The 22012-nt window shown below is 43.2% G+C and overlaps 1 protein-coding gene across 1 annotated transcript in view; it reads right to left on the reverse strand.

The window, feature by feature from the left end:
* The window catches only part of VNN1 (vanin 1), a 39776-nt gene extending 32114 nt beyond the window's left edge, over positions 1-7662 (reverse strand). Inside the window, exons 1-2 of the mRNA XM_063441182.1 lie at positions 7344-7662; positions 4807-4937 (exon numbers count right to left, since the gene is read on the reverse strand). Coding sequence (XP_063297252.1) covers positions 4807-4937; positions 7344-7562 — 350 coding nt within the window. The 5' untranslated portion in view covers positions 7563-7662. The remainder of the gene's footprint in view (positions 1-4806; positions 4938-7343) is intronic.
* Positions 7663-22012: the final 14350 nt, after the last annotated feature.

Consider the following 22012-nt stretch of genomic DNA (forward strand, 5'->3'; position numbering starts at 1 on the left):
AAGAGTGTGGGAGAGTTTAAAATAACTTACCTAACCCTAATTTGAACCCTCACTTAACCCTAAATGTCCCGTGTGCCAAGCTTAGTGAATGCACTAACTATAAGGAACGTGTAAAACGAGTGCGGTGAAGTGCGAGTGCGTGAGGGCGGCAGTGTATGGAAGGGTTGCAGTGTGTGGGAGAGAGCTGCAGTGTGTGTGTGTGTGAGAGTTGCAGTGTGTGTGTGTTTGGGGCAGTGTGTGTATGGGGGCAGTGTGTGTAGTGTGTGTATGGGGGCAGTGTTTGTGGGGCAGCGTGTGCAGTGTGTGTATGGGGGCAGTGTTTGTGGGGCAGTGTGTGTATGGGGGCAGTGTTTGTGGGGTGGTGTGTGTATGGGGGCAGTGTTTGTGGGGCTGTTTGTGTAGTGTGTGTATGGGGCAGTGTATGTGGGGCAGTGTTTGTGGGGCAGTGTGTGTAGTGTGTGTTTGTGGGGCAGTGTGGGTAGTGTGTGTTTGTGGGGCAGTGTGTGTAGTGTGTGTTTGTGGGGCAGTGTGTGTAGTGTGTTTGTGGGGCAGTGTGTGTTTGTGGGGCAGTGTGTGTAGTGTGTTTGTGGGGCAGTGTGTGTAGTGTGTGTATGGGGCAGTGTGTGTAGTGTGTGCATGGGGCAGTGTTTGTGGGGCAGTGTGTATAGTGTGTGTATGTGGCAGTGTTTGTGGGGCAGTGTGTGTATGGGGGCAGTGTGTGTAGTGTGTGCATGGCGGCAGTGTTTGTGGGGCAATGTGTGTAGTGTGTGTATGGGGGCAGTGTGTGTAGTGTGTATGGGGCAGTGTTTGTGGGGCAGTGTGTGTAGTGTGTGCATGGGGCAGTGTTTGTGGGGCAGTGTGTGTAGTGTGTGTATGGGGGCAGTGTTTGTGGGGCAATGTGTGTAGTGTGTATATGGGGGGTAGTGTTTGTAGTGTGTGTATGGGGGCCTGTGTTTGTGGGGCAGTGTGTGTATGGGGGCAGTGTTTGTGGGCCAGTGTGTGTAGTGTGTGTATGGGGGCAGTGTGTGTGGGGCAGTGTGTGTAGTGTGTGTATGGGGGGCAGTGTTTGTAGCGTGTGTATGGGGGCCAGTGTTTGTGGGGCAGTGTGTGTATGGGGGCAGTGTTTGTGGGCCAGTGTGTGTAGTGTGTGTATGGGGGCAGTGTGTGTGGGGCAGTGTGTGTATGGGGGGCAGTGTTTGTACCGTGTGTATGGGGGCCAGTGTTTGTGGGGCAGTGTGTGTATGGGGGCAGTGTTTGTGGGCCAGTGTGTGTAGTGTGTGTATGGGGGCAGTGTGTGTGGGGCAGTGTTTGTAGTGTGTGTATGGGGGCAGTGTTTCTGGGGCAGTGTGTGTATGGCACAGTGTGTGTAGTGTGTGTATGGGGGGCAGTGTTTGTAGTGTGTGTATGGGGGGCAGTGTTTGTAGTGTGTGTATGGGGGGCAGTGTTTGTAGTGTGTGTATGGGGGCAGTGTTTGTAGTGTGTGTATGGGGGCAGTGTGTGTAGTGTGTTTATGGGGGGCAGTGTGTGTAGTGTGTTTATGGGGGGCAGTGTGTGTAGTGTGTTTATGGGGGGCAGTGTGTGTAGTGTGTTTATGGGGGGCAGTGTGTGTAGTGTGTGTATGGGGGGCAGTGTGTGTATGGGGGGCAGTGTGCGTAGTGTGTGTATGGGGGGCAGTGTTTGTGGGGCAATGTGTGTAGTGTGTGTATGGGGGCCTGTGTTTGTGGGGCAATGTGTGTAGTGTGTGTATGGGGGCCTGTGTTTGTGGGGCAATGTGTGTAGTGTGTGTATGGGGGCCTGTGTTTGTGGGGCAGTGTGTGTAGTGTGTGCATGGGGCAGTGTTTGTGGGGCAGTGTGTGTAGTGTGTGTATGGGGGCAGTGTTTGTGGGGCAGTGTGTGTAGTGTGTGTATGGGGGCAGTGTTTGTGGGGCAATGTGTGTAGTGTGTATATGGGGGGCAGTGTTTGTAGTGTGTGTATGAGGGCCTGTGTTTGTGGGGCAGTGTGTGTATGGGGGCAGTGTTTGTGGGCCAGTGTGTGTATGGGGGCAGTGTGCGTGGGGCAGTGTGTGTAGTGTGTGTATGGGGGCCAGTGTTTGTGGGGCAGTGTGTGTATGGGGGCAGTGTTTGTGGGCCAGTGTGTGTAGTGTGTGTATGGGGGCAGTGTTTGTAGTGTGTGTGTGTGGGGGCAGTGTTTCTGGGGCAGTGTGTGTATGGCACAGTGTGTGTAGTGTGTGTATGGGGGGCAGTGTTTGTAGTGTGTGTAGTGTGTGTATGGGGGGCAGTGTGTGTAGTGTGTGTATGGGGGGCAGTGTGTGTAGTGTGTGTATGGGGGGCAGTGTGTGTATGGGGGGCAGTGTGTGTAGTGTGTGTATGGGGGGCAGTGTGTGTATGGGGGGCAGTGTGTGTAGTGTGTGTATGGGGGGCAGTGTGTGTAGTGTGTGTATGGGGGGCAGTGTGTGTAGTGTGTGTATAGGGGCAGTGTGTGTAGTGTGTTTATGGGGGGCAGTGTGTGTAGTGTGTGTATGGGGGCAGTGTGTGTAGTGTGTTTATGGGGGCAGTGTGTGTAGTGTGTTTATGGGGGCAGTGTGTGTAGTGTGTTTATGGGGGCAGTGTGTGTGTGTATGGGGGCAGTGTGTGCAGTGTGTGTGTGTATGGGGGCAGTGTGTGTAGTGTGTGTATGGGGGCAGTGTTTCTGGGGCAGTGTGTGGTAGTGTGTGTATGGGGGGCAGTGTTTCTGGGCAGTGTGTGGTAGTGTGTGTATGGGGCAGTGTTTCTGGGGCAGTGTGTGGTAGTGTGTGTATGGGGGCAGTGTTTGTAGTGTGTGTATGGGGGGCAGTGTGTTTAGTGTGTGTATGGGGGGCAGTGTTTCTGGGGCAGTGTGTGGTAGTGTGTGTATGGGGGCAGTGTTTCTGGGGCAGTGTGTGGTAGTGTGTGTATGGGGGCATTGTTTGTGGGGCAGTGTGTGTAGTGTGTGTATGGGGGCAGTGTTTGTGGGGCAATGTGTGTAGTGTGTATATGGGGGGCAGTGTTTGTAGTGTGTGTATGAGGGCCTGTGTTTGTGGGGCAGTGTGTGTATGGGGGCAGTGTTTGTGGGCCAGTGTGTGTAGTGTGTGTATGGGGGCAGTGTGCGTGGGGCAGTGTGTGTAGTGTGTGTATGGGGGCCAGTGTTTGTGGGGCAGTGTGTGTATGGGGGCAGTGTTTGTGGGCCAGTGTGTGTAGTGTGTGTATGGGGGCAGTGTGTGTAGTGTGTGTATGGGGGGCAGTGTTTGTAGTGTGTGTGGGGGGGGGGGCAGTGTGTGTATGGCACAGTGTGTTAAGTGTGTGTATGGGGGCAGTGTTTGTAGTGTGTGTATGGGGGGCAGTGTGTGTAGTGTGTGTGGGGGGCAGTGTGTGTAGTGTGTGTATGGGGGGCAGTGTGTGTAGTGTGTGTATGGGGGGCAGTGTGTGTAGTGTGTGTATGGGGGGCAGTGTGTGTAGTGTGTGTATGGGGGGCAGTGTGTGTAGTGTGTGTATGGGGGGCAGTGTGTGTAGAGTGTGTATGGGGGGCAGTGTGTGTAGTGTGTGTATGGGGGGCAGTGTGTGTAGTGTGTGTATGGGGGCAGTGTGTGTAGTGTGTTTATGGGGGCAGTGTGTGTAGTGTGTGTATGGGGGCAGTGTTTCTGGGGCAGTGTGCGGTAGTGTGTGTATGGGGGCAGTGTGCGGTAGTGTGTGTATGGGGGCAGTGTTTCTGGGGCAGTGTGCTTAGTGTGTATGGGGGGCAGTGTTTGTAGTGTGTGTATGGGGGGCAGTGTGTGTAGTGTGTGTATAGGGGTAAGGAGGGTAGGGAGGCTTTTTTTTTTTTTAAATTGAATTAAAATGTATGTCCCCCCCTCCCTTCTTACCTTTATTGATGAGGAGGGGGGACATATTTCGTTCCCTGGTGGTCCAGTGGGATTCCCTGGTGGTCCGGTGGTGGTGAGGTGAACTCTAGCCCAGCTACAGGGCTAGAGTTCACTCTCGCGAGATTTGGAGCGTTGCCGTGGTTACCGCGGCAACGCTCCAAATCTCGCGAGAGGAGGACCCGGAGGGGCTGCAGGTAAGAGCTCCTGGTTCCTCTCTCACTCCCTCCCCTGCCGGCTGTCAGCAATGTGCCTGCGGACCGGGGAGGGAGATCAGAGATCTCCCTCCCCGGTCCTCAGGCACATTGCAGGGCTGGCACTTGGGCAATGCCAGCCCTGCATTAGCCGGCAGGGGAGAATCTCGGGGGGGGGGGCAATTGCCCCGTTGCCCCCCCCTCCCCCCACCCCTGGGTCCGCCATTGTCACAGATATGGCTCTGTGGGTGAGTAGAGAGTAGGGGAGGATAGGTCATCTCTATAGACCCTGCCTCTCATCTTTCACACACAGTGCCAAGCTGTAAAGTTGAGAAAGAGATCTGTGACTAGGTCTCACATAATGGGGCATGACATTGCTGTCTTTCCATTGGTCATCTGTAGTGATGCAATTTCCTTTTATGGCAAATGCGAATGCTCACTTGTTGCTTTGGGTAATTTTGTACGCTGAGGGCTGCGGGCCAGTGGTCATGCATCCATGGGCTGCATTTGGCTTGAGGACCAGAGGTTGTGCTCCACTACATTTAAGAACACCATTTTATAGTCTAGTTAGTGTAAGTAAATGAACATGCCAGCTTACTGTCTGTGACAATTTTCCATGTTGAGCCCTTGTCTACTCCACATTAGTGTATTTGATGTAATAAATACTAATTCTTGTCCCATTGTTTTCCTCATAATCACTGCCGACTTTAAGTGGATTTTCTTTTCATATAATTTACCTTTTAGGGTCATTACATGGGATCCAGTTCATGTCAGGATCTGGAATATCTTCAAGGTAAGGGCTGATAGTTTCTCTGTTGAACTGCCAGCCATAAATCCCATCTTCAGGTGTAACAATTAAATGTGCACCCTGAAAGTAAGATGCAATAATTTGTACATGTGAACATTGAAAAATATAGTTTAAGCGTAAACACATGTTTATACCTTTATTTATTTTTTCTGTTCCCCTCCTTTGTCACTCCTCTTCTTTAGTCTACAGTGTTATCAGGATGGGGACTCCACTAGGCTTTTTTTAGTCTTGTTATGTAACTAATTTAGTTTCTCAGGCTGTCATCATAAGGATTTTCATGTAGCCCACTGTCTCCTCGCGTTACTGCACATATATTCTTAGTTTAAACATGATTTACCTTTTTATGCAGTTATTCCCATTTGTCTCCTTTTTTGTGTTCATTTGTTATTTCTGTTATATCCTAAGAATGTTTTTTTTTTATTTTATTCTGCAGCCCAGCAGAAAAACAACTAATTCCAAAGGGTTCACATATTCTTGCCACTTTATCATATTTGCAATATGCACAGCAAAAATGTTGTGTATGCAAAAAAATATATATTTTTTTACCATAAACCCAAGCATAGACCAGTGAAAAAATGGAGGCATGTTAAGGCACAATATAGACCTTATGAGATAGCCGCCCTATAGTGTCTTCTTTCACACAAGGTAGGCCTGTATCTGGTTATTTGAACTGTCAAACTGCTGTAATGCCTGAAAATAAGGCATAAGCCCATCAAACCCATTTATCAAAATTTTAACTGTAGAAACTGAAATAGTCAGGTCTCTTGAATTGCATTTTAACTTATTATTATTATTATTGCAATTTATATAGCGCCAACAGATTCCGTAGCGCTTTACAATATTATGAGAAGGGATTTAACTATAGATAGGACAATTACAAATAAACTTACAGGAACAATAGGTTGAAGAGGACCCTGCTCGATCGAGCTTACATTCTATAGGAATAGATAGTAGCAAAGGCATACATTGACATAACATTTAGCTGAACACAATTTGGGGTTTTGTACAGGAGTAGCACAGATTTGGGGTTTCTGAAATACACATTAAAATAACCTTCTTATATGTGCGTATATAAAAGAAATAAAAAACACAATTTACTATGACTATTGACAGTTAAATGGCTACATAGAAAAATGTCAAAATACTTGGGTAAATATCCAGTGATGTCTACTTTATATAAAAAGTTTTTTTTGTGGCAATTTAGTTTTCTGTGATGGCTACTAAACTTAGAAGACGTTCATGAGCTAGGATAATGTTTTATCACATACTGGCTTCTTGATTGCTATGACAACCAGCTGGCATGCACACTGCTGTGAGGGCTGGCTTACAGGAGGGAGGGCACACTGATTTTCTTATGGGTATTAATATGTGTACATTTTATGACTGTGTAATTTGGCCTGATAATGTTTCTGTGTAAAAACAGAAACATTGACATTTTAGACAGCAATAAGTCTTATTTTTTGAAGTCCGAGTGTTCTACCTTTTTAAAACTTGTATATATTACTTGTGCGCATCATCTGCATATCTCAAGTTGAACATGAAAATAAGCACAGACAGGTATTGTCTTTTCGACTTCATCCTGCATTTTAGCAGGTTACCCTTAGCAATTGATGCTGTTTTAAGCACAGCATTTTTTAAACCCTAGCATGGGTTGTACTCCTAAACAATCAATGACCAGATGGATCTCATCATCATGGCACCGGTTCTGGTCTGGAAGTTTCTCTGAGATTGTATAGCTAGGGCCAAAAAGATTGTAGTGAACCTAAACACAATAAAACTGTGGGGGTTCTTTGTAGCAAGACTGTAATATAAAAAAGAAAAATATGAAGGAGTCTAAATACCACTGAAATGTACTATACAAATATATACACAACAGTAAATGTTGTTAAAGGAAAATATCACCAATAGGAAAATTTGTGCTATAATCATGCAGGTAGCAATTGGTAATAACCACATAATCAGTAACTCAAAGAAAAATATTGAATCAAAGCTAAATGTCTAACACACCTACCCGGTATATTTGTTTCATAATCTGTTCACAAGAGTTTTTATGCATAGCTCATAAAGGATTATAAAGTTCCCTCTTTTGTATTATAGCATGTTATAACTAGTTTTTCCATTGCACAGGGTTAGCTAGAGGTTGGTATCCAAACAGTGAGGTAATTCACCACTTAATATGATTATATGATCTTAACTGCAATATGCACTGAATTGTTATCATGAGACATACCTGTCACCCTGAAACAGTATTGCAGGTAATCTAAAATCGGATTATCTTGTTTAATGCGTTTGGGTAAATAAGTAGGTAAATAAAAAGAGGGTTACTGGAGAGGGTTAGCAAAAATAATAATAATGGATTATAAATTACCAGATGTGTTATCTCTGCTTTAGCTTAGCTTTGTTTTTGCTATCTTTGATTATAACCTGTACATAGTAAATTGATTTGATATAAAACATATATACTACCTGCTGTGCTGCTGCTTTGGTTGCATTTTCCAAAATGTCTATGTTCCTGTTCATGAGTTCCAAGGCTTCTTGTTTTGTAACAGGGGTCTGTGTACTGTCTGGTAGTATAACAGCATGTTCATAGACTGCTGCAATAAATCTCTCTAAACTTTGGGCATAGCTGACACAAACCAACACAGAGACAAAACAGTGTACGGCATTCATACTGGAAGTCAGCATTCACTGCTCTCAAACTAAGACATTCAACTGTTTAAATATTATCTCTTTTTAGACAATATAGTGCTTATGTCACGCAAGGCAATACTCAGCATAATCTAAAGATGATAAAAACACTGGGTCTGTCTGTTGATTGTAGCATTGCATACTTTGTGTGATTGTGTAATATCTGTCATTGATTACACACAGCAAACAGGAGAACTCTGTAACCTGACTTCATTCAATAACTATATCCTCTATAATCCTTTATTCTAAATAATTTCATTTTGACTCAGAGTCTTTATCAAGCCTAATTCTACCCACTGGTTACAAACCCAACATAAAGAGCAGGATTCCCTTAGCAGAGTAAGGGTTTACTCAACTTACTGAATATCAATTTTCCCAAACAGTTATATTGAGGAAATTATATTATGTACGCAGAGTAAACCTTTACTAAGCTCATGTTTGAACTAGTCGGTAAGTGAATCCAATATCTAATCAGTGCACAGTAAAGAATATTGCCAGACATCAACCAGGGACACTGCTTCTCTGTAAAAAATGCATTTAACATCAATGCTGGATTGATATAAATATGTCATAAACCTGTATCTACATTATAAGGAAGTGTGGTACAAATATATGCTTGTTATGTGTGCAGGTTATATATACACTGCTCAAAAAAAATAAAGGGAACACTTAACCCCTTAAGGACACAGCTTCAGAAGCTTGACTTACGCTTAATGACACAAGCTATTTTTGCATTTTCTTGCTGTTTGCGTTCAACTGCAATTTGCGTCTCTCTCATTTATTGCACCGGCACATATTATATACTGTTTTTTAAAGGACAGAAAGGGCTTTAATTTGATATAACATATATATATATATATATATATATATATATATATATATATATGCTTATTTATTATTAAAAAAATACAGAAAAATGCAAAAAAAATGAAAAATATTGTGTGTTTTTTTACAGTTTTTGCAATCATAATGTGTGCCTAATTAGTGCAGGTTAAGGAAAGTAATTAAAAATAAATTCATTTATTTGTTCTGATTTACAGAATATATAATGTGTCTGGGAGTTTTTTTTGGTAGTTACAGGTCACAAAGCACAAGGAGTAAAATAAAATTTTAATGTGGAGCGATTTTAGAATTTGGTATGTTTGTCTTGTAAGCCTAATGGCCATAAAAGAAAACAAAATTGCCACACAAAAGTATATATTTATATAAAGTAGACATCACAGGCTATTTACCTAAGGTTGTTTTGACACTTTCTACGTAGCCATTTTACCGCCAACCTCTGCTAAATATTGGAGTAAAATTGTGTTTTTTGGGGGTTTTCGCACACAAACGTATAACATAGAACTTCTCATGTGTATTTTGTAAAGTTGGTGTGTGCTATTCCTGTACAAAGTTTTATTATGTGTTCAGTTACTTCTGCTGAGTACAACGGTATCCCCATTGTATGTCTTTGGCACTATTTTGTGAAGCTACAGTGCCATATAGGAGACCTGTCCTTTTCAGTATTCACAGTAGAATTTTGAGAGAGGGATTTAATGAGACTATGCTTCCATTTGGGGTATTATAACAGTTTGACTGTTCAAAAACCCCCACAAAGGCCTACCATTTGTAAAAGTAGACACTCCAGGGTATCTCATAAGGTGCATATTGTGCCTTAACATGCCCCCATTTTTTTACCATTACATGCCAAAGTATGTGGTCAAAAATAATTTTGTGCATTTTTTACATACGGATGGCATTTTTGCTGGGCATTTTGTATATTTCATATGTGCCACTAAGTTCAAACCCCCCAAATTATGCTCAGCTAAGTCTTCTGAGTAAAAGGACACCCCCCATTGTATGTCTATGGCACTATTTCGTGAAGCTACAGTGCCATACAGGAGACCTGTCCTTTTCAGTATTCACAGTAGAATTTTGAGAGACGGATTTAATGAGCCTATGCTTCCATTTGGGGTATTATAACAGTTTGACGGTTCAAAAAAAACCCACAAAGGCCTACCATTTGTAAAAGTAGACACTCCAGGGTATCTCATAAAGTGCATATTGTGCCTTAACATGCCCCCATTTTTTTTACCATTACATGCCAAAGTATGTGGTAAAAAATAATTTTGTGCATTTTTTGACATACGGATTGCATTTTTGCTGGGCATTTTGTATATTTCATATGTGCCACTAAGTTCAAAACCTCCAAATTATGCTCAGCTAAGTCTTCTGAGTAAAAAGACATCCCCAATGAATGTCTTTGGCACTATTTTGTGAAGCTACAGTGGCATATTGGAGACCAAGCCATATCAGTTTTTACAGAACTTTGAATTTTGACGCTGGGCCTATGTGCAATTTCCAAGCATCTTCGCAGGTTTTAAATTCAAACTACCCCACAAAGGCCTACCCTTTCTTAAAGTAGACACCCCAGGGTATTTCAAAAGGCATATTTTGAACCTTAGCGTGGGATCATTTTTCCGCTAGCTTGTACCAGGTGTAGTGGTCATAAGAGTTTTTTCTGCCTTTTTGACACACAAAGTGAGTTTGCACAGTATATTTTGCAAACCTTATGTGTACCACCACTCTATAATACTTTATATGTTGCTCAGCTATGTCGGCTGAGTACAAAAATACCCCCGTATGTACCTTTACCAGGTATATGTGGACATCGGAGGGGCACATTTGGGACACAGCCATTCCATTTTTTTCAAACTTTAAATTTTTACGCTGTGCCCATGTCCCATTTTAGAGTATTTTACCAGGCTATATAATCCAAATACCCCAATAAAGCCATACCATTTCTTAAAGAAGACATCCCAGGGTATTTCAAAAGGCATATTTTGAACCTTAGTGTGGGATCATTTTTCCGCTAGCTTGTACCAGGTGTAGTGGTAATAAGCGTTTTTTCTGCCTTTTTTACACACAAAGTGAGTTTGCACAGTATATTTTGCAAACCTTATGTGTACCACCACTCTATAATACTTTATATGTTGCTCAGCTATGTCGGCTGAGTACAAAAATACCCCCGTATGTACCTTTACCAGGTATATGTGGACATCGGAGGGGCACATTTGGGACACAGCCATTCCATTTTTTTTCAAACTTTACATTTTTACGCTGTGCCCATGTCCCATTTTAGAGTATTTTACCAGGCTATATAATCCAAATACCCCATAAAGCCATACCATTTCTTAAAGAAGACATCCCAGGGTATTTCAAAAGGCATATTTTGAACCTTAGTGTGGGATCATTTTTCCGCTAGCTTGTACCAGGTGTAGTGGTAATGAGCGTTATTAAATTAATTTTGTAACTTTTTAAAACTTTTTTTACTTTTTAAAACTATTTTTTAAACTTTTGTTTTGCTTATTAATTTTTTTTAAAGTTTCCTAAACTTTCGTAAAACTTTTTTTTACAGATTTAACATTTTTCTAAGCTTTTTCTTGTACCGTTAACCCCTAACTAGCAGTAAGCAGCACTAACAGTAAATTCCCCATTTTCCCATAACTCCCACCCACCCCAGCTAGCAAAATATTTAATTATACAATTTTTAAATTAGTTAATTAAATAAATTTAACCCCTGAGGGTTAACAAATAAATAAAAGTTAATCGTCAGGGGTTAAAAAAAAATTAGATCACAGTATAATACTGTGATCTGTATTTTGATCACTGTAGGCAGTGATAGACTGGCAGGGAAGGGGTTAATTTTTATTTGGACTGGGTAAAGGGTTTATTTTTTTTAATTTTTTACTTAAACGTTATTAAAGATTTTTTTTTTTACTTAATTTTTTAACTTTTTAAAGCTTATTTTAAAACTTTTTTTAACGTTAACCCCTAGTTAGCCTAACACTAATTCCCCCAATTCCCCGCTAACTTCCACCCTCCCAGCTAGCTAAATTTATAATTTTAAAATATTTAAATTAATTAATAAAATAAATTTAACCCCTGAGGGTTAAAAAAAAAAAAGAATTAACCCTCAGGGGTTAAAAAAAAAAAATCAGATCATATTAAAATGTAATCCCTGCCAATTGATCACTGTAGCCAGTGATCAATTGGCAGGGAAGGGGTTAATTTTTTATTAATATGGGTAAAGGGGGGTGGGATTTTAATTGTACTTTATTTTTTTAACACCAGGGGGCAGGATCACTGAAGATCCGTCTCCCTGCACTTCACACTGAACCCGCAAGTGCAGGGAGGCGGAGGTGAGTATGCAGAGCACATGTGCCCGCTCAGACATGCTGTCAGAGCGGGCACATGTACAGGGGCAGCCCGATCCGGTGCTCCCGGTCTGCCTCTAATGCAGAGGCAGACCGGAGCACCATTAACCCCACGATCGCCGCGATTGCGGCGATCTGGGGTTAATTTTACCGCGTGACGGACGAGGTCCATCATCCGTCGTTAAGGGGTTAAAGGACCACTCTAGGCACCCAGACCACTTCAGCTTAATGAAGTGGTCTGGGTGCCAGGTCCCTCTAGGATTAACCCTTTTTTTTATAAACATAGCAGTTTCAGGCATTGATGCTAGCCACCGATTGGGGCTATTAGGGGATGGGACTTTTGTGGGATTTTTGTGTGTTTTAGGGGTACTTTTGGGAAGTTGTTAAAATGTATGTTTTCTGTGGTTGGAGGTAATGGAGTTTAGTACAGTTCCTGACTCAATTATCTCTCAGACACAGGGGAGGGATTACCTTGTTTTGTGTGGGAGTGTAGTGGACCTGAGAGCCAAGTAAAGTGTGTGCTTTGTCATAGTCCCCTCTCAGGTCCAGTGGGGAATGCCCCTGGAATATGTTAGAGTAAACCCCTTGCACGGGGACCTGCATATAAGGCCAGTTGTGGCTGCCATTAAACAAGTTCCTCTTCACCCTCAACATAGAGTCTCCTCTCATGTGTGGGAGGGACCAGCTATATTCACTTTGGGGATTGCTATATTCACTATGCTCCCTTGGATTATAATCACTAGCTCTTGTAAGAGCTATCCTGCTACACTCTCTGGAGTAGGAGAGGTCTACCCACTGGAAGCTGGATCTCTGATTTGGGTCCAGGGTGGGTGGAGGACAGCGAGGCCCCAACCAAGCTGTAACTCTGGCTGTGGGGACTACGGTAGTTCTGGGGTCTGGTGCAGTGCTTGGAAGTACTAGGAAGCAGCGATTGGCGGAGGCACCCAGTCAGAGGATGTCGTAAAGAGAACGAGAATAGCTTCACACTAGAAAAAGAAGAAAATTTGTGAAAGTAGGTGTAACTGGCAGATTGTCAAACATACAAACCCCTAGCACTATAACTAAACATAGGTCAACAACCAGTGATGTTATCTAAATATCTATATATACGTAGATGTATAAATGCAAGATAATGATTGAACGGGTTAGTGCACATGAAATACAAGAGTATCCTGAAATACGAAAAACCATGAGATACACAAAACTCTTGAATACCTTACCTGAGTATCCCATCGTGGATAAAACAAAAGGGGTGCGATATGAAAAGGTCAGAGAAGACATAGGGTGGAAAAATATTTGCCTCATGTCTTTAATAATATTTAGATTTTTTCGTCACTGAATCTAGAATAATCCCTAATTTTATGGCAAGACAGGAGGCTTCATATTTGCTGTTTTAACGCCGGAGAGTAAATAAAAGCCCGCATGAGATTCAGGCCAGAAATAGAAAATACGGAAGGTAGATCCCTTGACCAATCAGCGGAGGCTAAAATGTCTGAAAGGGAACCCCCTGCGATAAGGGCAGAGGTCGCGGCCATGCCCCACACCGAATTGGCGCCAAAGGAAGCCTCAACACCTGCAAGGCAGAGAAGCCACCGGATCCACCGAGCGATCGTGGGACAGAATACTGAGTTATGAGGACAAACATAAGACACAAAAAGAGGTGGATCCCGAAGGGCAACACAAAGAGATGGTCTGTCAGGGAAATATGGATAAAAAAACAGAAGAAGAAAGGACCTTAGTGCGAACAATAGAGAAATGTACGCCTTCAGGAGTAAATTCAATCGCGTGAAGGTCAAAAACCTTGACATCGGAAACCTTACGAAAAGAGACCAAACAAAGCAGCAGGGCTTGTTTGGCTGAGAGTTGACGCAGGTAAAGTTCTGAGTTAGGGGTGTATCGAGGGGCTGGTGGTTGAGAAAGACGAATATCCCACAGAAGCCTACAAACGGATGGGTGCTTTCCGACAGGAAGCGCATCAATCGGGTATTGAGCCGCTGAAATAGCAGAACGAAAAACGTTTATCATATGGTAAGACTTGCCACTGTCAAAAAGAGACGATAGGAAGTTCATGATATTCACCACAGTCGTTGAAAAATTATCAATATCCCTTTCCAAACACCAGAGAACCCAGAATCTCCATGCAGAGAGGAATGATCTGCGGGTTCCTGAGGACCATGAATCCAAGAGGAGACTTTGAGCAGAACCCGAAAGTCCTGAGACACACCAGGATCCTCTGAAACAGTCCAGGCCACCAGCTGAAGATGACCCTGGATGGCGAGAGAGTTGAAATCACTGGAGGGGTCTCAGAGGAGATCCAGAGCCAGAGGCAAAAAGAGAGGGAAATCTTCGGACATTTCTAAAAGATTGGGATACCAAGGTTGGGCTCTCCAGAGGGGAGTTATTAAGAGAATCTTGACTCCGAGAAGCGTGAGGCAATGAAGAGTGCGATAAATCATGGAAAAGGTGTCCAGAGACTGCCAGTGGAGAGACCGTAGCAAGTGACTCCCAACCCTAGGAGGCTGGCGTCAGCTTCGAGGACAAAATTGGGTTGGCACCCGAATATAGCTTTGCCATTCCAGGTTTCCATGTTTTGGAGCCACCAATCTAATTCCCGACGGACCTCGTTTGTAAGGAGAATTGGTTGGTTGTAAGATCGGGATCTTTGAAGATACAACATCTTGAGGCGTCGCATCCCCCTGTAATAGCCTGAATGGAGGCGGACAGAAGTCCTATTATTAGCGCTAAATCACGAAGGAGAATATGATGGGAGGACAGTAGTCTCCGAATGTCCCTTTTATTAGATTTTATCTTTGACAGCGGGAGTTGAAGGATCGACATGACGAAGTCGATATGAAAACACAGGAAAAGGACAGACTGCGCCGGTACCAGTGTTGATTTTTCTAAATTGATTACTAAACCAAGGTTTTGTAGGAAAAATTTGGTCATATCTGTATGTTTCCGAAGAGTATGTGGATCCTGTGCCATGATTAATATGTCGTCTATGTAGACGATGGACCTGACAGCTTGGGACCGGAGAAGGGCCATAACTGGCTTCATTAACTTGGTGAAACACCAAGGGGCGGAAGAGAGACCAAAAGGGAGGCAAGTGAACTGCCAGAGCTCTTGTTGCCACCTGAATTGTAGGAAGGGACGGTGAGAGGACGTTACCGGCACTGTAAGATAAGCATCCTTTAGAACGAAACAGGAGAACCAATCTCCCTCGCAAAGTAACGCGGTGTCCTGAGCAGTTTTATTCCTTCCATTTTGAAGTGATGATTCACTATAAACTGATTCAAATTTCTCAAGTTGATGATTGGGCGAAAGTCGTTTGACTACTTCCGGACTAGGAAGATGTTGCTGACAAACCTGGGTGGGAATGGTGAGGGTTTGATTGCACCCTTGTCTCTGAGCTTGCAGAGTTCCATATTTAGTATGGCAGGGTTCCGACTGGGACATCCTTAGGGGGCGGGGGGGAACTCTTGTATGGGGTCGGTGGTAAAATCTATGTGAAAACCTGAAACTGTCTGAAGGATCCATGAAACTGTCTGAAGGGTCCATGAGACCACTGAGAAAAAATGGGTTAGACGGCCTGCAATATGAGTTATAGAATAAGGTAGGTGTATTACCTTGAGCAGAGCGACCCCGGAGAGAAGCAGACCCACGTCCTCTGAGCGATCCTCTGTTGGTGAACAGTTGCCTGTGATAGAGGTGGGTATAACCTTAGTTCCAAGGCTCAAATGTGTGAGGCCTGTAGCCTGTGAAGGCAGATCTGCCAGTAGCTCGGCCTTTATGGCGACTGGCTCTGCCAGAAAAATGAGGAGAGAGGTCTGAGCTTTATTTAACGAGGTGAAAACAGATACATGCCTGTTGAGGTCCCGCATGAATTGATCACCAAACAAGAGGCCGTTCGCCTCCGGATCGAGTTCTTTAGAACTCATATCTGCCACTTTTGCGTCCATTTTATAGAGAACAGCCTTTCGTCTTTCATTGGATGTAGCCACATTAGCATCTACAAGTAAACATAGTGCTCTTTGTGCCCAGAGAATATATGGTATAAAACATATACCAATTAGAGGAGCGCTATACAAATAAAAAAAATTGTGCAGGGGTTCACTTACCCCATTAATTAAGTGTAACAACACACTTGAGAATACAAATTTGGAGGTATATATGCTAAAGAAAAAAACAGGGATATATAGTTCAGATGGTCTTAGATAGTAATTGGTGGTAAATAAATAACTAGAACCACTCACATGGAGCCTATATGGTATTGGCTCTGTAAAGTAAACCTTTTTGCTCTTTGGGCAGCAACACACCACTCTCTCAATGATGTTCCAAAAATACAGAAAAGAGTATTACGCTCACCTTTTTAAGAGCCTTCAGTTCCTGGCTCTAAGGATAATCAGCGGTGTGCAACTTTCTTGGGATGGCACTAGCCCAATAAAGGTTCCTAGAGGCTCCAAGGACTTGGTTTGGAATAACTAGTCAAATGTATTGGTTACAAATAAAAACACAATAATATAAATATATAAAATAAAAAATCTAATTTAAAAGTCCAAATCAGCCAATACGCGTTTCACTCATCTATGAGCTTCCTCATTTAGCTGTAGTGTAGCCTCAGGAATCCCTTGCTTTTAAATGTCTAGTGAGTCTTTTGAGTCCTCCTCTTTAAGGTCACATGGTGTTCAATTAGCCAACCCCAAGTTTAAATTGTATGGCATTCCTTTGAGTGATCTAACTGCACCTGTGTTTGGGGGGCCCCTATTGGGTAATTGAATTGCCACTTTAAATTTGAATCAATAATTGGTGGTTAAGTGATGTTCGTTTCTAACACGTTACTTCCGGTCCGTGGTTGGCGGAAGTGATGTTGCGGGTATTACGGCTCGCCAAATCCGCCCTCCACCACCTGCAGGAAGTGTGGTACTCAACATAGTCTCTGTATAATTTATTTCATTGGTGGTCAGGGGTCCCATAGGGAAAGCATTGGATTGGCTAAAATCGGCACGGGGCGGGTCCAAATGCCGTTTTGGCCAATCAGGACCTCCTCATAGAGATGCATTGAATCAATGGAGAATTCAGCATCTCCATGCAGAGCGTGGGGATGCTGAACGGCAGTGCTGCCTACTGTTCAGCCCTGAGCCAGGAAGCCCCTCCAGTGGCCAACTGAGGAGTGGCCATTTGGAGGTGTCCCTAGGGGCAATGTAAACACTGCCTTTTCTTTGAAACGGCAGTGTTTACATGAAAATGCCTGAAAGGAGCTATTATACTCACCAGAACAACTACATTAAATCTGTAGTTGTTCTGGTGACTATAGTGTTCCTTTAAATTATTTTATAATATATTATACATATATGATATATGTAAAATATATTTAACATGTTTATTTTTATTTTTTTAACTCTTTTAGCTGCCTGGGAAACTGCCTGACAGCTCAGACAGTCCACCTGCTGGCAGCTCCATAGACTCATATTGCGGCCATGTGATCATCGTGATTACATGGCCCTTGAGGGCCGGGGTGGCTGGAGTTTCTGCAGGGGAACTGCTAGTACGTCCGCGGTCCTTAACGACAAGATTTTTTTTTTTAAATATTAATACTGTAAAATATATATATAAAGTGTCAGAGGCGTGGCCAGCCGTGCACCTAAGCAGACGTGTTTGCAGGGGCTCCTGCTAAACACCTCGAAAACAACCCAAAAAGCCATGAAAGCAACCTAACCCTACAGCTGGAACATTAGTGACCCTGAACCCCCCAAGAGAGAGATGGGACGCAAACACCGTAAACTACTGGCATCAGAGGCTTCCACACTACCCGATGATGTAGATTAATTTAGAAATAAACAAATATGTTTAAATGTCTATCTGTTCCTGTCCAAATCTGAGATGATTAAATTGCGTATACGCAGAAGTAAGTTCACACTGACACATGGAGTTCAGGTTAAAAGCACTTCAGAAAATTTAATGCCATCTAGTCGGAAAACAGTTATGCAGACCTTTTTAAAGGCAAAATGACATCATCATTGAATATCAGATAATAACAAATAAACATCATTAATTGGATTAAATGTTATGTGACTATATCAGTGTCCACCCATCAATATTATTAATTGGCTCAGGGATTTGAGTGACTAGCTAGGTGTCCTCCCACCGGGAGGTGGTATTGTTCTGGACAAGGGTGTGGACAGAAGGCTCAGGCGCCATTTTTCCCAGCATGAGGTTTACTCGGTGGAAAGGGGGGCTTGAGCGTCATTTTACACAGTCAGTGATGTCAATCTTGTGGTCTGGTGCAAGGTTCTTTTATGAATAGAACATTTCATTAGTACAGTGTTCTCATGGCCTTGGCTCTGGCCTTGGTTATACTTTGTTGCATGTTACAGGAGATTCAATAATTCCGGAGTCAGCTATGTCTTTATAGACAATACAGTCTCTGTTCATTGTATTAAATGTTGCTGGGAAATTCTGACATGTAATGTAGTTTAAGATGGAGAATCTGTCAGGTAATGAGGACAAAATGGAGGGTTTGTCACAGTGTGAGGTTAAAATGGAGTTAGTACAATAATTCAGTACAAGTTCAATAAAGATTTTTAATAATTCTACATCAGTCCCCCCTATGAAATGTTAAATTCTAAAAGATAAACTTTATTGGTTAGTTTCAGAAGACAGGTTAGCCCAAAGGCACAAAACCCTATGAAGTAACGGTTCTTAAAGTCTTCTTAGTTCTTCAGAGGGACATCATAAATAGACAAGCTTACATTACCATATGGACCTGTGTTATCTGGAATATAGGCACAACAAGTCATGGTGACAGGTAAACGTTGTTGGTTGCAATAGATATAATAAATGCAAATCAAAATATTATTATTATTAGCAGTGACGGTTGGGAAAATGGACTCAAACTTTTCCTTTTAGAGCGGTGCTCCTCTTTGTGTTCTGAAGCATGAATGTGGTGTGTCAAGAGTACCTTGTCGTGTATTATGTGTATGGACATAATAACCTTGGCTAGGGCACATTTGCTTATGCATTGTAGTATTAAACTTGTCCCACGCTACATCAGCGTGGGTGGACTCGGATCATTTAGTCAATATTAATATCACCACAAACTCAGGATGGGCAAATAATCCTGAGGGAGCTTGGCGTTTGGATCTCTTTAGCTTCACGAGGTCTCCTTTTGGGGTCCTCGGCTTTCCATCGATGGCAGGTGGTCAGGCATTATTATGGCCATCAAACACCTACTTGTTGGTATCTTTTTTTATTATTTTTTTTTAACAAGTCATTTTTTTCTTTAGAGTCAAAAGTGTGTCAAAATCAACAAATGTTACTTCTCATGTTGCAGAGAGAGAGAGAGAGACTTGAATCTGGAACAATGAATCCACTGAGTGATCTCTGCAACTTTCACAATGCACTATTGGGTATATGGTCTTGGTTGTCACATTGATGACCGGCTAGGCTTCTGGCCATCCTGACAAAATGTCTATTATAACTAGTGCATATTTGACCCAGCAGCTCTTTGTCACCTGGATTCTTGAAAGGGATATTGAGAGTTAGCTAGGTGCTAAGGATTCTCCTCCTCTTCTGCCTGAGCTGTCCTTGGCACAAATAATACAGGATCGGCAGTAACTGATGATTAGAGGAGTAATTCTAGGTGCTTTAGAGTATTTAGAGATCAAAGAGTTCATGAGAGTCTTGGATAGGTATAGAGTTCCATGGGCTCACTGCCCAGTACATGTTTTTGGGTAAACAGAGCTTGAGAGTGTTGGAGTACAGCCCGTCTTCAAGGGTTGCCCCTTTCTGTTTTTCCAGCTTTGTATTTCTTCAGGGTCAGCAGCTGCTTGTCATTCTTTCAGAAGCTTGAGATCTGTAGGTAGGATCTACATGGTGAGTATAGAAGTTTCTTTAGCGGACACCATTCTGTCCACTTCCCTTGGTGCACTTGTGGCTTGGTTGGCAGCTTTTAGTCAGCTGAGTGGTGCTTCTTATCTTCCAGATGGATCCAAAATAATGTGCTGCACCCAGGGCATATCTTGAGTCAGTGTAGGTATTGGCATGTCTTCCTTCAGGCATTTTGTATGCCACTGAGAAGGCTGTCAATTCAGCGTCTTGAGCAGATGTGAGTGAGGAAAGTGAAGATGCTTGTCGTACCTGATCTTCTGTAGCAACAGCAAATCCAGTATGGTACCTTTCCTCTTTATCCGCAAACAGAGTGGAGTCAGGATCTGGTAAAGCTACTGCATGCTCTGTTGAAAGGTGTCTTGTTTCTTCTTTCATCTGTTCAAAGCAACCATGAGGAGCAGAAGAGGTTTCCTCACCTATTTCTGTGAGAGATTGGGGGGTATTTGTCTTTCTATTTACAGTTCTCTTGCTGACCCCCCTCTGTAGAGAGTTGTGAATTGATTGTTCATGTTTTGTTCTAATGAGTCAGGTTCCTTTCATGAGATTTCTGGGGACTTAGTGAAGAAAAAACATGAGGGACAGCCACCTCCCTTACAGGTGTCTTACTTCCATGGGAATCTGGGTCAGGACCGCACTATTTCCTTGAGAGTGCCCAAAACAGTTCTTTCATGTCTGAATAATTTCCCCCCTGGGAAGTGGCGGAAGAGTGGCCAGAGCAACTTTTCTTCAAAATATAATGTTGTCAGGTAGAGGCAGAGTTGTCTATGAGCGGAGGAAATTGGTAAGGAATAAGAAGGGAGGAAGCATATAAAGGATATAGATATGGTGGTGGGGAGATGGAAGAATGAGTAGTGGATAGAGTGAGAGGGGAAGAAGGTGGAGTAGGAGGAGAAAGTGGAGTAGAGGGAGGAGTAGGAGGAGGAGAAGGAGAAATAGAGGGAGGAGTAGGAAGAGGAGGGAGGAGTAAGAGCAGGAGGAGGGAGGAGGAGGAGTAGAGGAGAAGTAGGAGGAAAGAGGAGAAGGTGGAGTAGAGGGAGGAGGAGGAGAAGGAGAAATAGAGGGAGGAGTAGGAAGAGGAGGGAGGAGTAAGAGCAGGAGGAAGGAGGAGGAGGAGTAGAGGAGAAGTAGGAGGAAAGAGGAGAAGGCGGAGTAGAGGGAGGAGTAGGAGGAGGAGTAGAGGAGAAGTAGGAGGAGAGAGGAGAAGGTGGAGTAGAGGGAGGAGTAGGAGGAAAAAGTGGAGTAGAGGGAGGAGTAGGAAGAGGAGGGAGGAGTAAGAGCAGGAAGAAGGAGTAGGAGGAGGAAAAGGTGGAGTAGAGGGAGGAGTAGTAGGAGAAAGTGGGGAACTGTAGATGAAGGGGAGGGATCGGTGGGAGGAGTAAGCAGGGGTGGGCAGGTAAGGGAGCAGACAGGTGATGTAGCAATGGAGGGTACATCAGAAATCAAGACTAGGTAGAAATGCAATGGAGGCTGCAAATAGCCCATGTACAACAACTATTAACTGGCCCTATGCTTTCCCTAGAGAAAAATAATAAAAGGCTAACCTGCTCATCTTGTCTCCACAAGCCTCGAACGTTTCACTCTGTGGGTGTCCCGCAGCGGCTAGCCCACCACATCTCCCACACCAGACTTGTGCCCGTGGAGACAGACGCTATCCCTGACTCTCGTTCTTTATTTTATTAATTTATATCTAACATCCCAAAATGTAATTCCTACTTATATCACAAATATACATTATCACAATTTTATGTCTCGCAAATGGGATAAAATTTATTCTACTCTTCACTGATAATGTATATTTAAAACATACAAAATAGACAAATAACATTGTCTTCTGCAAAATAAATGAAAAAGATAATGGAGATTTTGTTAAGCATTGTTAAACAGCTATACCTGAATTCACATTGCATAGTATTGCAACAAATCACACTTGCCTTTACATTTTTAACTCGTCCAAATAATTCTCTATTCCTGCATCAGATTCACTTTCCTAACCTTCGTAATCAACACTGAGCTACATCCCCGTCTCCCTATCTTATACACCAGTCTTGGAGAAAATACTTTGCACCGCGAAAGGAAATACAGCCTCATAAAGGTGGAATGTAATCTTGTGAGCTAGTCTCCCACACGATCCTATCAACTTCAATTGAAATAACAAAATACACAATTAGAATATTTTCTAGCAAAAATTCCATTGCTAAGTTCTGAATAACTCTACGGAACACAAATCTGAATCGCACTGAGTCGCAACCACGCCCCCCCTCCTCCTCCCTCCCCTGTCTCACAGAAGGCAAAAAGGGAGGGGTAGGAGGGGACTGCAAGCATGACATTTTAACCATGTCAGTGCTGGAAAGACAGTTACGTTAC

Source organism: Pelobates fuscus, chromosome 2 (assembly GCF_036172605.1).
Source record: "Pelobates fuscus isolate aPelFus1 chromosome 2, aPelFus1.pri, whole genome shotgun sequence".
Classification (NCBI taxonomy): domain Eukaryota; kingdom Metazoa; phylum Chordata; class Amphibia; order Anura; family Pelobatidae; genus Pelobates; species Pelobates fuscus.